Consider the following 16857-nt stretch of genomic DNA (forward strand, 5'->3'; position numbering starts at 1 on the left):
AGATACGGATTTGATGGGTGGACTGTTCGGTGGATAAGGAACTGGCATCCAGAGGTCAATGGCTCGATGTCCAGATGGAGAGGGGTGACAAGTGGTGTCCCTCAGGGATCCGTACTTGGACCACTGCTGTTCAATATCTTCATCAATGATATAGACAGTGGGATCAAGTGCACCCTCAGCAAGTTTGCAGATGACACCAAGCTGAGTGGTGTGGTTGACAGGCCAGAGGGACGGGTTGCCATCCAGAGGGACCTGGACAAGCTAGAGAGGTGGGCCCGTGCAAACCTCATGAAGTTCAACAAGGCCACGTGCAAGGTCCTGCACTTGGGTCAGGACAATCCTCATTATCAATACAGGCTGGGGGATGACGTGATAGAGAGCAGCCCTGAGGAAAAGGACTTGGGGGTACTGGTGGATGAAAAGCTGGACATGAGCCAACAATGTGCACTTGCAGCCCAGAAGGCAAATTGCATCCTGGGCTGCATCAAAAGAAGCGTGGCCAGCAGATCGAGGGAGGTGATTCTGCCCCTCTGCTCCTGGAGTTTTTCTGGTTTGTATCCTGAGGATAGGAGCCGTTTTTTGCCTAACAGACATGCAAATACCTTTATATAACTTTTTAGGAGTACTCCTATGAGGAAAGGCTGAGAGAGTTGGGGTTGTTCAGCCTGGAGAAGAGAAGGCTCCAGGGAGACCTTATAGCAGCCTTCCAGTACCTGAAGGGGTCCTACAAGAAAGCTGGGGAGGGACTGTTTGCAAGGGCATGTAGCAGTAGGGCGAGGGGCAATGGTTATAAACCAGAGCAGGGTAGGTTTAGATGAGACATTAGGAAGAAGCTCTTTACAATGAGGGTGGTGAGGCACTGGAACAGGTTGCCCAGAGAGGTGGTGGAGGCCCCATCCCTGGAGACATTCAAGGTCAGGCTTGATGAGGCTCTGAGCAATCTGATCTAGTTAAAGATGTCCCTGTTTACTGCAGGGGGGTTGGACTAGATGACCTTTAAAGGTCCCTTCCAACCCAACACATTCTATGATTCTATGAAGTTGATAATATGTTGCCTTCAACTACAATATAATAAACATCTCTAAGAGACTTCCCTTGATTTGCAGATGGACATAGAGCAATAGATATAATTTAGCCTAACTAATATTTTCTAAATGTTAAAACAACACTTTTCTTTATTTTCAAGGCAGAAGTAAATATAAACTGAAAGCACTCTATCCCTTTTCAATAAACCCACTTGTAGTGGTGACTGAAAGGATTAATCACCTGTGGGACCTCATGCCTTTAAAGTTCATAAGGCTGAGTTCAGAATTCTCCATACTACTCTGTAGTCTGTGTGAAACGCTCTGAAGTGTGGCCCCCTTTTCTTAATATCTCCACATAGATGTATGTGTTGGTATTATTGGTGTCTGTCAAAACAACATAAGAACTTAGCACTTAACTTAGAACTTAAGCTTTACAGAGTCAGTGTCATCAGTGCCCCAATCTTCCAGGTAGCCAGGTGATTTCCCCCCCCCAAGTATGATATGCCAGTTTGAAATTTGTATCTGAACATCTGATAATGAACATTTGATGAATTTCAAAAACATGGTCCAATGTAATGTCTCAAGTAGATCAGTCCTTATCTTCTTCCTTTTTTTTTTTTTAATGTTTTTCTGTTTTGTATCCTGAGGATAGGAGCCGTTTTTTGCCTAAGACATGCAAATACCTTTATATAACTTTTTAGGTAGGAGTAAAGTAAACACAGTGCTATAAGAAAGGGACAGATGTCACTCATGCAGCTGTTTTTTCCTGTTAAATGTGTATCTTTCATTTAATACTTTCCTAGATCAGGAGCAGATGAATTCAGCTAGCTTGCTTCCTTCCTTCCTTCCTTCCTTCCTCAGATTCCGCTATAATATTGCATTAGCTCATGCTATAACTCAGTGCACACTTCTACACTGTTCGTTGTATTTACTAGACATAACAGAATTGTTGCATAATGCTAGTCTTTTGCATGGCATTAGTCTAAAATGATAAGGGTAATTAAGGAGGCTTATATTAGTATGGTGAAGAGTTTGCACTATCTTTTGAAGTTCCTCTCTTATTCCCAGAATGTGAGTTTGACAGAATAAAATGGGCCTTGTTTTGGTATATAATTGCTGAACGTGTGCATTGCTGTTCTCAAGTTCAGGACTGTGCAGGCTGAGTCTGACTGTGCTTTGATTCTGTGCTTTTCTCCCACGTAGGTAATATTTGCAGAATTGTTTCAGCTTCCATCTCCACCACACATTGAGGTTATGTACACAGCACTCCTCATTGAACTGTGCAAACTCCAGCCTGGCTCTTTACCACAAGTTGTATCCTTTTCATGCTGCTAAAGAGCCTTTTTAAAATGGAGTATTTTTTTCTTTTGTTCTGTACAGGATGGAATAGCAGTAAATGTCAGCAGTAATAAATTTTCCTTCTTTCCCTATTTAGCTGCATGAAACTTTGCCAATAACACTGCTCACATGAAGGAATAACACAACTCAACAGTCATAAGTAAAGCCTGCATTCACATCTAAGCCTGTTCTTTAGCTTGCAGACCAGGCAAACTGAGGAACCTTGTTCTGATTCCTCTGCAGATCTTTTTGAGGAGCCCTCTTATAGCCAAGGGACAGAATAAATAACTTGCATGATTCTGAGCCCTGTGTTTACATTAGGGCAGCTTGTGGCATGGTTATAGTCACATTAAAACCTGGAAAAGGAAATTAATTTCTTAAATCTTTTGTTGTAACAGTGGTATGAGTGCTCCTAGTCCATTTCACTGAAAAGTGTAGTAGATAATTTGAATTAACCTGTTTGAGTTTGCACTGAAATGGACTAGGAGTATTAATAAAGTCAATAATAATCCCTCAGGTCAGAGAGTAGCTAATGATGAAGAAGGAAGTATCAGCTCCTAGCTAATTCTGAGTGTTGCATTTGGCCCCTTTTTAGATTTAGTTTTAGTAGGTTTAGATTGTGGCTAATGAGCTACGGTCACTGAGAATGGAGGACTGACAGACATACCTACTGGTAATTCCATTCCTAAATTTTTATTCTACTGCTTGAAATTACCCACCCAGTGATTCTAACCATGTAGTCTAAACTCTCACTAAGACTATCCCTAAAATTGTGGGGACCTGCTTGCAGTAAGTATCAATAGGGATACAGCAACAAAGGATCAGGGTTGTCTGGCCATGGCCTTTTGATCAGGCCAGTGTGGATGTACTTTCTTGAGCTGTTAACGATGAGCAAAGATGGTCTGTTGATTAGGCAGCAACAGGATCATATGAAGCTAAAACTGTGAGAATAAAAATGTGATCCATAACAAGGTTGATGTCCGTTCATATAATTAGTGTACAGTTTTTGTTGTCTCATAGGGGGGATTCTGGATTCCAGTAATAGCAGCTAATGGTCTCACTATAAGCAATGGAAGAAAACCAGACTTGGATTAGAGAATAGACGTTACTTATTGGGGAAAACTGCATGCTTCATTATTTATTTATTCCTGTGGCCTTTTCAAAATGGGGTAAGTCATGATATAGAGACAGGGAGCTGTCAGTAGAGAGTTGATGAAATCATCTCTGAAAAATGGAGAGAGTAACTCACAATTTCAGATGCTTCTCTGTTAACTTTAATAAGAAACTTTCAGCTTGCACAAGCCACAGAAATGCTTTACATGCACTTGGATACAATGAATACTACATGTATAGACAGGTAAGTATATATTTTGGGGACAACAGAAAATGTTTTTCATTTTTCTTGTGCATTGGATATTGATGCATTTTTGAAAAGGATCATCTAAAATCCTTGAATAAACGGTTTGATTCTGTACAAAATGTTTTTGGGGCGCTAGACTTGAGCCATCTGAAGAGAAGGTAAGGGACGGACTGACCGCTTGCCTTTCTTCCCCCAGAAACTCTTTCCTTCAAATCACTACTCTGATTAGCTATACAGTGCAGCTATAAAAACTATGACAACTCTTCCACTTCCATACTCCCTTCTGTTATGTACTACTTCCTCCTCCCTGTTGGCCTGAGGAACCAAAGGGTTGGAAGTAGGTTTATGGGAAGGTTGACTAGCTGGAAAGGAGCAGTGGCGTTTCTGTGGTTTGAGTGGTCTGCATTACGTAGAACTAAAATTACCATGCAGAAATGTGAAAACCTGTAGACTTGCAGTAAGTTTTTTTTTCACTGCTTATTTTAGTAAGTCATTAGTCTTGTATATGCACCAGAACAAGACAGATTGCACATTCATCCATAAAGACTGGCTTTTGACTCTCAATTCAGTCTTTTTGTATGAGTCAACACTGATATCTATTTAATGCATTAATGACTACAGATTAGAGAGTTTGGGTTTATCTTTGAGATTTTCTTATAGATGTATTCTACTTGTCAATTAGTAAGTTCGTTGGGATTTTCTTTGCAATTCTGGTATTTAATAGAGCTTTCTTTTTTAAAATGTTTATTAACTGGTTTTCCCACCACCTGAGTAACTTTCAGTTCTGTTGGAGCTGGGAAGATTGGTAAGTCAGTCTCTGTCTCCCATCAGAACTTAAATCTTCGAACTTATGCAGCAAATGTCACAATATAGTGGTTTTGTTAACTGCTTTCCACTAATGCTTTTGGCCCCTCCCTCCCACCTGTTTAATAGCATTCCTTGGTAGACAAGGTTGGTAATCTTTAGGCACTATATAAACAATCCCATTTTTCTGTAATGAATATCCAAGCAGTACTGTGTTCTACAAACAGTGGAAACCTGATTTGCTTGTGATTTTTGTCCTTATCACTTCAGTCAGTTGTTTGCAAGCTTTTCAGAAGGGTTCTCCTACTTATCAGTAGTTTGCCTTGACTCTCCTTCCCTTTGACCGCCTGCATTCATACGTGTAACCTCACTCTGAGTGCCATCCTAACATGACACCCCCCACCCTCCCCCTGAATCTTGATCTTTTTGCTTCTAGCAGGAGCTCCCTATACCCCCTCAGTGCCTAACCATAGCTTTCCCAAACCCTTGTATTCCAAGTACCATGCCTTCTGCTTACTCCCATCCTCTCCTGCTCCCACATATAAAGAAAGATTACTTGGGGGCTTAGTCCTCCCTACAGTCTAACTTCTGCAGCCTGCTCATGATCACGAGAAGACAGAGTTCAGGATTGTGGGTAATATGCACAAAACAACAACAAGTAGGATTGCAACCTTGGACTTCAGGAGGGCTGACTTTGACCTCTTCAAGAAACTGCTTGGAGAGATCCCGTGAGCTAGGGCTCTGGAAGGCAGGGGGGCTCAAGAGAGCTGGTTGGTATTCAAATAGCACTTTCTCCAAGCTCAGGATCGGTGCATCCCTGAGAGCAAGAAATCAGGCAAGGGACACAGGAGACATGCATGGCTGAGCAGGGAGCTTCAGAAAAAACTCAAGTGGAAGAAGGGACTGACCACTTGGGAAGAGTACAAGAATACTGTCAGAGTATGGAGGAATAAAATGAGGAAAGCCAAGGCCTCCTTGGAATTAAACCTGGCAAGGGATGTCAGGCTCAACAGGAAGGGTTTCTTCAAGCATATCAGAGGCAGAAGGAAAACTAGAGAAAATGTGGGCCTGCTGTTGAGTGAGACAGGAGCCATGGTGACAGAGGATGGGGAGAAGGCGGAGTTACTGAATGCCGCCTTTGCTTCAGTCTTTACTGCTCAGCCCAGCCCTCAGGAGTCCCAGACTCTGGAGAAAGTAACAGGGAAAGTCTGGACAAAGAAAGACTTCCCCTTACTTGAGGAGGATCAAGTGAGGGATCAATTAAGTAAACTGGATATCCACAAGTCCATGGGCCCCCATGGGATGCACCTGAGAGTGCTGAGGGAGCTGGTGGAAGTCATTGCTGGGCCACTCTCCATCATCTTTGAAAGGTCCTGGAGAACAGGTGAGGTGCCTGAGGACTGGAGGAAAGCCAATGTCACTCCAGCCTTCAAAAAAGGCAAGAAGGAGGAGCCAGGAAACTACAGACCTGTTAGTCTCACCTCCATCCCTGGAAAGATGATGGAACAGCTCATTCTGGGCATCATCTCAAGGCATGTGGAGGAAAAGAAAGCTATCACAAGTACTCAACATGGATTCACCAAGGGGAAATCATGTCTGACTAATCTGATAGCCTTCTATGATGGCATGACTGGATGGATAGATGAGGGGAGGGCAGTGGACATTGTCTACCTTGACTTAAGCAAGGCATTCAACAACTGTCTCCCACAGCATCCTCATAGGGAAGCTTAGGAAGTGTGGTGGATTGAAAACTGGTTGAAAGATAGAGCTCAGAGGGTCGTGATTAGGGGCACAGAGTCTAGTTGGAGGTCAGTGAGGAGCGGTGTTCCCCAAGGGGTCAGTACTGGGTCCAGTCCTCTTCAATATATTCATCAATGACCTGGATGAAGGGATAGAGTGCACCCTCAGCAAGTTTGCTGATGGTACAAAGCTGGGAGGGGTGGCTGACACACCAGAAGGCTGTGCCACCATACAGAGAGACCTGGACAGGCTAGAGAGTTGGGTGGAGAGAAACCTTATGAAATTCAATAAGGGCAAGTGTAGGGTGCTGCACCTGGGGAGGAATCACCCCATGCACCAGTACAGGTTGGGGGCTGACCTGCTGGAGAGCAGCTCTGTGGAAAGAGACCTGGGAGTCCTGGTGGACAACAGGATGACCATGAGGCAGCAAGGTGCCCTCATGGCCAAGAAGGCCAATGGCATCCTGGGGTTCATCAAGAAGAGCGTGGCCAGCAGGTCGAGGGAGGTCATCCTCCCCCTCTACTCTGCCCTGGTGAGGCCACACCTGGAGTACTGTGTCCAGTTCTGGACTCCCCAGTTCAAGAAGGACCAGGAACTGCAGGAGAGGGTGCAGCAAAGGGCTACCAAGATGATTAGGGGACTGGAACACCTCTCTCATGAAGAAAGGCTGAGGGACTTGGGTCTTTTTCACAGAATCTTCATGGTTGGAAAGGACCCTTAAGATCGAGTCCAACCAAGCAGCCTACAATCTCTGCCACTAGAGCATGCCCTGAAGTGCCACATCTAGACATTTCTTAAATACCTCTAGGGATGGTGACTCAACCACCTCCCTGGGCAGGCCTGACCACTCTTTCAGTAAAGTAATTCTCCCTAATATCTAATCTAAACCTCCCCTGCCGCAACTTCAGACCATTTCCTCTGGTCCTGTCATTATTCACCTGGGAGAAGAGGCCAACACCCACCTCTCTCCAACCTCCTTTCAGGTAGTTGTAGAGGGCAATGAGGTCTCCCCTCAGCCTCCTCTTCTCCAGGCTAAACAACCCCAGCTCCCTCAGCCTCTCCTCATATGACTTGGTCTCCAGACCCCTCACCAGCCTGGTAGCTCTCCTCTGGACATGCTCCAGCACCTCAATGTCCCTCTTGTACAGAGGGGCCCAGAACTGAACACAGTACTCGAGGTGAGGCCTCACCAGTGCCGAGTACAGAGGCACCATCACTTCCCTACTCCTGCTGGCCACACTATTCCCAATACAAGCCAGAATGCTGTTGGCCCTCTTGGCCACCTGGGCACACTGCTGGTTCATGTTAAGCTGGCCGTCCACCAGCACCCCCAGGTCCTTTTCTGCCGGGCAGCTTTCCAGCCACTCTTCCCCAAGCCTGTAGCGTTGCTTGGGGTTGTTGTGACCGAAATGCAGGACCCGGCACTTGGCCTTATTAAACCTCATACAGTTGGCCTTGGCCCATCGATCCAGCCTGTCCAGGTCCCTCTGTAGAGCCTTCCTACCCTCAAGCAGATCAACACTCCCACCTAGCTTGGTGTCATCTGCAAACTTACTGAGGGTGCACTCAATCTCCTCATCCAGATCATTGATAAAGATATTAAACAAAACTGGCCCCAGAACTGAGCCCTGAGGGACACCACTGGTGACCGGCCGCCAAGAGGATTTCACCCCATTAATCCCAACTCTCTGGGCACGGCCATCCAGCCAGTTTTTAACCCAGTGAAGAGTACATTTGTCTATGCCATGATTTGCCAGCTTCTCCAGGAGAATGCCGTGGGGGACGGTGTCAAAGGCCTTACCAAAGTCCAGATAGACAACATCCACAGCCTTCCCTGCATCCAGAAGGCGGGTCACATGGTCATAGAAAGAGATCAGGTTGGTTAAGCAGGACCTCCCTTTCCTAAACCCATGCTGGCTGGCCCTGATCCCTTGGCTGCCCTGCACTTGCCCTGAGAGCTCACTCAAGATGATCCTCTCCATGATCTTTCCTGGTACCGAGGTCAGGCTGACAGGCCTGTAGTTCCCCGGATCCTCCTTCCAACCCTTCTTGTAGATAGGCATCACATTAGCCACCCTCCAGTCATCTGGTACCTCCCCTGTTGACCAAGATTGTTGATAAATGATGGAGAGGGGCTTAGTGAGCTCTCCCTCCAGCTCCCTGAGTACTCTTGGGTGAATCCCATCTGGCCCCATAGACTTATGTGCCTCTAGGTGCAGAAGCAGATCATTGACTACTTCCTCCTGGATTATGGGTGGGTTGTTCTGCTCTCCATCCTTATCTTCCAGCTCAGGAGGCTGAACCCCCTGGGGATAGCTGGTCTGACTATTGAAGATGGAGGCAAAGAAGGCATTAAGTATCTCAGCCTTCTCCTCGTCCTTGGTTGCAACTTTCCCTCCCCCCCGCATCCAGTAAGGGATGGAGATTCTCCCTGGCTCTCTTTTTGTTGATGTATTTATAAAACCTTTTTTCTTGTCCTTAATGTTAGTGGCCAAGTTGAGCTCCAGCTGGGCTTTTGCCTTCCTAATTTTCTCTCTGCATAACCTAATGAGATCTCTGTACTCCTCCTGAGTTGCCTGTCCCTTCTTCCAAAGGTGGTAAACCCTCCTTTTTTTCCTAAGTAGTCCCATCAGAAGTTCCTTGCTCATCCAAACTGGCCATTTTCCCTGCCCTTTAGACTTGCGACACTTGGGGACAGCCTGCTCCTGGGCCTTTAAGATTTCCTTCTTGAAGAGCGTCCAGCCTTCCTGGACCCCTTTGCCCTTCAGGGCTGTCTCCCAAGGGACTCTCTCAACCAGTGTCCTGAACAAGCCAAAGTCCGCCCTCCGGAAGTCCAAGGTGGAGGTTTTGCTAACCCCCCTCCTTACATCACTACGAATTGAAAACTTGACCATTTCATGATCACTAAGCCCAAGACGGCCTCCGACCACCACATCTCCCACTAGTCCTTCACTGTTTGCGAACAGTAGGTCTAGCAAGGCACCTCCCCTGGTAGGCTCGCCTACCAGTTGTGTCAGGAAGTTATCCTCCATGCACTCGAGGAACCTCCTAGCCTGCCTGCTCTCTGCTGTGTTATATTTCCAGCAGATACCCGGCAGGTTGAAGACCAGAACAAGGGCTGGCGATTGCGAGACTTCAGCCAGCCGCTTATAGAATACTTCATCTGTCTCCTCATCCTGGTCGGGTGGTCTCTAGCATACTCCCAGCACAAGATCATCTCCCTTATTTGCCTTCCCCTTCATCCTTACCCATAAACACTCACCTTTATCATCACTGGAATCTAGCTCTATCCAATCAAAACACTCCCTAATGTACACAGCCACACCCCCGCCCCTCCTTCCTTGCCTGTCCCTTCTGAAGGGCTTATAGCCATTCATCACAGCATTCCAGTCATGACAGTCATCCCACCACGTTTCTGTGATGGCAACTACATGATAGCTGTCCTGCTGCACAATGGCTTCCAGCTCATCCCATTTGTTGCCCATGCTACGTGCATTCGTGTAGATACACTTGAGCTGGGCTACCGATTTCACCCCCATCCTTGGCCCTTTATCCCTAGGCTCAATACTAGTGGGCCTGGTTTTATCCCCTTCCCCCTTCATTTCTAGTTTAAAGCCCTGTCCATGAGCCTTAACTCTTGGCCTAGTACCCTTTTCCCCTTTTGGGATAGGGTTTCCCCATTCTTAGCAAGTAGCCCTGGTGTCCTGCAGATCAAACTATGATCACAGAACCCAAAGCCCTGCTCGTAGCACCAGTTTTGGAGCCAGGTGTTGATCTGTCTGATTTTCTTCTTCACCCATTCGTCAGTCCCCAAAACTGGAAGGGCAGAGGAGAACACAATTTGTGCTCCCAAACCCTTGACAAGCCATCCCAAGGCCCTGAAATCTTTCTTCATTGCCCTCAGACTTCTACTCTCCAGCTCCTCACTGTCTGCCTGTAAGATCAAAAGAGGGTAATAATCTGAGGGCCATATCAGGCCAGGAAGCTTCCTGGTTACATCCTTAACACGGGCCCCAGGGAGGCAGCAGACCTCCCTGTGGGAAGGGTCCAGCCTGCATATGGGACCCTCAGTTCCCCTCAGAATGGAACCCCCTATGACTATTGCCCTCCTCCTGCTCTTCACAGAGGCAGTCTTAATGTGTGGAGCTGGCTGCTTTGACAAGTCCCTGGATGAGGCTTTATCAATATCCTTAGTTCCCTCCTCATCTATCTCCAGAGGCCCATATCTGTTCTGTATGGGCACCTGGGGGGGTATCGGGGGTCTGGAGGGGGCTCTCCTGCTGCCCTGAGCAGGTACCTGCTTCCATTCCCCCCATCCTCTCCTAGTTCCCCTCCTTCTGCCTGGTGACAAGAGGGCAGGGGATCCTCTGCCTCTCGTGGAGCCTCCTCCTGCTGCTTTTTCCCTAAGGATGGCAGGGTGTGGCTCCACCAATCAATCTCCCTTTCACACTCCCGAATGCTCCTCAGTCTTTCCACTTCCTCCTTAAGCTCAGCAGATCATTTACCTGGTTGCAGCGCACACAGGCACTGTCTTTGCTGTCCTCCTGCCAGAGTGACAGACATTCCATGCAGCCCATCGCCTGGACAGCTGCATGTCTCTCCATCACATCCATTTGGGTTGCTTTATTCCTTCTGGCTTTGGCTACAGACCTGGTGGAGACCATGTCCGCCGCTAGTGTCGCCTCACCAACGTACACCCTTCTTTGGTACTCCCAGGTGATTCCGCGGGTGACACCCAGGGAACGCCCACTCGCTGCTTGTTTGCTCAGTGCGCTCCCGAAGGGCTGCTTTTGTGAGAGGGGGTGCTGGCTCCACCCCACTCCTCCTCAGCTGCTACCACCCCCGGAAGCGCCAGGCACCGGTTCTGGCTGGCCGCTTTTTCCCGGCTGGAAAAGCCTCAAAAACGAGCCCCTTTGCCGGCTTTTTTTGCCGCGATTCCCTTCCCCAGCACAAACTTACCTGCATTGGAGCTGGTCTTCTCGGCGAGTGACCGTTGGTGTGTTTACGCCTTGTTTAAATCTCCCGCTGGGGGTGCTGGCTCCGCCCCACTCCTCCTCAGCTGTTACCACCCCCGGAAGCGCCAGGTACCGGTTCTGGCTGGCCGCTTTCTCCTCCTCATCCTCCCATCTTAACTAACAAGCTCTCAATCAGCTTGTTGCCCATTTCATAGAAGTCCATGTATTCAATTTTGGTCGATGCTTATAAATACTTAAAGGGTGGGCGTCAGGAGGATGGGGCTAGTCTTTTTTCAATGGTGCCCAGTGACAGGATGAGAGGTAATGGGCACACAAACTTGAACATAGGCAGTTCCACCTAAACATGAGGAGGATCTTCTTTACTTTGAGGGTGGCAGAGCACTGGAACAGGCTGCCCAGAGAGGTGGTGGAGTCTCAGTCTCTGGAAAGAAAAGGATAAAGCAGGACAAAAGGGCCCCCTTCAAGTGCCTGTGCATAAATGCACACAGCCTGGGAAACACACAAAGTGCTAGAGCTCTGTGTGCGGATGAAGAACTGTGATGTGTAGCTGAGCTGTGGTGGGAGAGCTCATATAACCACAGTTCTTCAATGGATGGATTCAGACTCTTCAGGAAAGACAGGCAGGGAAGAAGAGGAGGGGCGTTGACCTCTATGTGAAGGACCAAATTGAATACATGGGCTTCTATGAAATGGGCAACAGACTGATTGAGAGCTTGTTGGTTAAGATGGGAGGAGAGGCCAGTGAGGGTGACATCATGGTGGGAGTTACAAACTACCTGATTAGGATTAGAAAGTGGTCAATTGTTGGAGTGGGAGACGGACACGGAGTAACGATGGAGTCTCAATATGAGTATGATCGTTCTCCCTTTATTCAAGTTTTCACAGAGTATATATAGTCAGGCAATAAGAGCACGCGCTAGCGGCAGCTATAGGATTGGCTTACAGTCTCTGTTCACGCACTGTCCATGCAGTTCATTCACAGATCAGATTGGTTACAAGAATTCACATAGTAAATTGCTTAGTCATTAGCACAACATGTTTTCTACCTTCTCAGTTCCCGTTTTTCCCATGTACTAATTCCATCTTCTACCACCTGTTTTGCCCTTAATCTAATCTCTCATAGTAGGGAGGCTGGCTCACGTGACCATTTTCTCTCAGACACATTCCTACAATCCCCCCTTTTTCTTCTTGAGCCAGCCAGACCTTATGCATGGCATTTTCTATCATGTCAGTCACTTTGCGGAGAACACACGAGGCTACCATAACCAATAATAATATAACCAACAATAGCATGAGCCCTTGCTTTAGTAAGTCTGATAACCATCCTGTTATACCCCATGAGTTTGACCAATCATCGAAACCATTTTTAACTGCTTTTAATTTGGACATGTTATCCTTGTTGTGACGCTCTTAGCAGGTCATATACTAAACACAATTAAAAACAGAATCAAAAAGAACCCTGCTAAGGCAATAAATACCCAGATTCCTAAATTTAGCCCAGAAAGCCAATTTCTTTGGATTTACCCACGAGAAATCCTTTTGTAATATTTCAAATACATTGCGGTTGCTGACAGCACAAGCGACCCTGGAAAAACAATTGTGGTAACATTTCGATCATCATAGTTACTGGTTTTGAAAAGGTACGTGGCAAAAATACCCACTCTAATGCAGTCAGGCTCTTTGCGAGTGCATCATCCCACTGTCCTATCAGGGCGTAAGGTTGAAATTCTTGTAGGAAGGTGTTCAATGCGTCTTGCAGCAGTAGTAGACTATATCTTATCTTTCAACATGCTGTGATGCCTTCTGAGCTGTTGGGGTTAATGAACATGGAACTTATGGGGGGGGCGGGGCCAGACACAGTGCTTCAGGGCATCCCCTGTATCTTCAAAGTGTGCTCATGTCTCTCTCCCCCTCTCTGACCCGAGACAGCCCCCCTTATATCCTGCACTGGATTGACTGGAGAAGTACAGGCTAGAGTTGCTGCATGCATGGCCAGTGCACGCAGCGAGTCCCACCAGACTCTCCTGCGCTGGATCGAGTAGAAAAGTACAGGCCAGAGTCGCTGCACACGTGGCCAGCGTATGCAGCGAGTCTCACCAAACTCATGATCCAGCTTTGCTAACAGCAGCTGTCTGATACGTGACTACATTGTTGTAATCCCTTCTTGTTATCTTCTTCTGTGAAGGTCGGGTTCTCATGGATACACACATAGTTTTGAGAGCAACATATTCTACAACTCGTACAAGGGTACGATGCAAAGCGGCATTTACAACTGATCGTATAATGCTTATTAAACACGGCAAACAGCATACTAAACATAACAGACAAATTCCTTCCCCACAGGCGATGAGTATAATTTGCTTCAACCAACCCCACCCCCAAGTCCATCCAGCAAAGACATTTCACCCAGTGGTCTCCACAAGTTGCTGGTTCGGTCGGTGCAGTTCCTGCAGCTGGGCATGGATGGATTTGGAGTGGTCACTTAGATTCACACAATACAGTCCTTTAAAATCATGACAACCATGTCTGTGAGCTGAAAGCAAAAAACCAGTAGCAGTTCTGTTTTGCAACATCGCATATCGAATACTATCTACATCTAGCAATAACTCAGAAATAGCGGTACTAGTAGCATTGTTAAACTTATCCTTGGCAGCAAGAGAGTCCTTGTTATCAAGAATCCTTGGCAGCAAAAGAGTCCTTGTTAGCAAGAGCGCATGCGGACTCCCTGTTCTTGCTGGTACTGTGCTTTGATCTTCTTCCACAACAGGCCAAGATTCTCAAGCAGCTGGATAAGGTGTCTGTGAGTCCATTACAGGCTTATGTCATCCAAATGTTTTTCTTGCAAGCACCCGAGACTGAATAACAATTGGTGTGATATCTGTGTTTTCCAGCACCCAGGTGCGAGTCCCTTGCGTGTATTTACAGTCCTCCTCACCGATCTTCCGTTGCTTTCCCATATTCCACTCCCTTGCTCAAGAGACCGCTTCTGCTGGGGTTCATTTTAGTCTCGCAGGGTATAACACAGAGCAATCTACTAAGGCATGCAATAACATAGACACATATAGGAAAACCCCAAAAAACATATCTCTATGGTACTGCTTTGAATCAGGTGTCCTATTTCTCTTTTTCTGATGCTTTCTCGTAATGCGTATGGCACACTTTTGTGCTAACGTGGCACATTTCCCATCTAATTGTTCCTGTTTGGTTTCTTTTTTTTTTTTCTTTTTTTTTCTTTTTTTTTCTTTTTTTTCTTTTTTCTTTTTTTTCTTTTTTCTTTTTTTTTTTTCTTTTTTTTTCCCATCACTTATGACTGACATAAAAGTCTGCCTTTGCAACAAGAGCTCAGTTTCTCATTTTTCCTTAAGTTTCTCATTTTCCTACAGAGCATCCTATAGATTTTGGCTCAACTCCTTTTCCCAATCAACCATGACCTTATAGACAAACAACAAACAACCTGCACGGGCGAGCTGTTCCCGAGAGTGTAAACGTGTCGGCTGGTGAAAACTCCCCCAATATTTCAGGACTTCCATCGGTTCTACAGCCCATGCTGGTCTATCTACTTGGGGCGCGCTCGCCTTACGTCTAAACACTGTGTATATACAAGCTTCTTCACTTGACGGAGTGTCAGCCCTAGATGCATACGAGAACAGTACCACACCGGGCAGAACACCTGCTCAAGTGGAGTCACCTAACGACACTGCACACAACAAAAAGCAAACAGTAGCACACATGCTGATCAGCAGGTATAAGCTGGCGCCCACACACACTTACACAGCAGACATACAAAACCAGCACTTCTGTCTCAGGGAGACGACTGGGGAGGGGAGGGGGCGAGGCGGGTGGGCAATGTCAGGAGCAAACAGCTCCGGCTCTGTCCTTCTCTGCTGACATTCTGCCTCCTCCATCAGCCTCAGGTGGAGCAGAGGGGATCAGCAGGGGATCGTCCCAGACCTTCGGACCTGGCCTGTTCGATCCCCCTCCCGTGGGTTTTAATGCTGCAAAAGCCCCGGCTGCTGTGGCTCGCTCCGCCTTCATATCTTGTAAGGTCGATAACACCAACCACCATGTCGTCGCTAACGGTGATGCCTCTTTGTCTCCTTTACTTATCACTTCCCACAGTTTTTTCCCAACAGCCTCCCATATTTCTGGTTTAAAAGCTGTCTGGGGCTCTGGTGCAAATCCGTTCTCTCTGCACCAGGTTAACAACCTTCGGAGCATACGCTCATTGTATTTCACCCCTCTCTTAGAGAGGATATGCAGGAGAAGTCTTAATATAGCCCCTTCTTCTTTTGTTACTTGTTGCCCCATCTCCTGCCCCGGCTTAATCAGTTTGAGCAACAGTTTCGCTGGTGTTTCAATCCCTCTCTTAGAGAGGATCCCAGCGAGTAGCGTGGCCGCAGCTTCTGTTTCCATAGCTGCGCCTGGGAGGTGAGGAGCGACCCCACGCCGTTGTCTGCTCCCGCTGATGCGCCCAAGCAGCACGTCTCCCAGCCGAAGTTTCCCACTCCCCTCCTCTGGCTGCTTACCGCAGTCTCGGAGAACTCAGTCGTGCTGAACCATCCTCTGCTACCAGATGTCGGAGGATGTCGGAGTGGGAGACGGACCCGGAGTAACGATGGAGTCTCAATATGAGTATGATCGTTCTCCCTTTATTCAAGTTTTCACAGAGTATATAGAGACAGGCCATAAGAGCACGCGCTAGCGGCAGCTATAGGATTGGCTTACAGTCTCTGTTCACGCACTGTCCATGCAGTTCATTCACAGATCAGATTGGTTACAAGAATTCACATAGTAAATTGCTTAGTCATTAGCACAACATGTTTTCTACCTTCTCAGTTCCTGTTTTTCCCATGTACTAATTCCATCTTCTACCACCTGTTTTGCCCTTAATCTAATCTCTCATAGTAGGGAGGCTGGCTCACGTGACCATTTTCTCTCAGACACATTCCTACAGTCAATCATCTTTAAACAACTGGAGGAATTTTCTGGATCACAGACCCTGTTCTTTATGGATGCTTAAGTGTCCCTGACATCTGCTGGAAGGGCAACACAGAGGGATGCAAGTAGTCAATGAAATTTCTGGAGGGTGTCAGGAATAACTTCTTGATGCAGGTACTGGATGGGCCAAACAGGAGTGACATACAGCTGAATCTGCTATTCACTAACAAGAAAGAACTGGTTGAGGATGTGATAATCAATGGCAGCCTTGGCTGCAGCAACCATGAAATAGTGGAGCTCAAGATCCTGAGGGGAGTGAGGAAGGAGAGTAGCAGAGTACAGACCCTAGACTTCAGGAGAACAGGTATCTTATTCAGGGGACTGGTAGGGAGGATCCCATGAGAGGCAGCTCTGAAGGGCAAAGGAACTCCAAAGAGCTGCCAGGTCTTTAAGGACACCCTCCTCCAAGTACGTGAATGGTCTATCCTGATACTCAGGAAACTAAGTAGGCCGGCTTAGCTAATCAGGGAGATCATAACTGAGGTCCAATGCAAAAGGATATGCACAGGAGGTGGAAGCAAGGACAGTCTACAAAGGAGGAATTTAGAAACATTGCCTGGGCATGCAGGGATGGTATTAGGAAAGACAAAGCTCAACTTAAATTGAGATTTACAAA

General features: G+C 47.0%; 1 protein-coding gene across 1 annotated transcript in view; it reads left to right on the forward strand.

Moving 5' to 3' along the window:
• Positions 1-2279: 2279 nt before the first annotated feature.
• Positions 2280-16857, forward strand: part of LOC141735503 (nuclear cap-binding protein subunit 1-like) — a 28559-nt gene continuing 13981 nt past the window's right edge. Inside the window, exons 1-3 of the mRNA XM_074568392.1 lie at positions 2280-2339; positions 3656-3720; positions 4448-4528. Of these exons, the coding sequence (XP_074424493.1) occupies positions 2280-2339; positions 3656-3720; positions 4448-4528 (206 nt within the window). The remainder of the gene's footprint in view (positions 2340-3655; positions 3721-4447; positions 4529-16857) is intronic.

Source organism: Larus michahellis, chromosome W (genome assembly GCF_964199755.1).
Source record: "Larus michahellis chromosome W, bLarMic1.1, whole genome shotgun sequence".
Lineage (NCBI taxonomy): Eukaryota > Metazoa > Chordata > Aves > Charadriiformes > Laridae > Larus > Larus michahellis.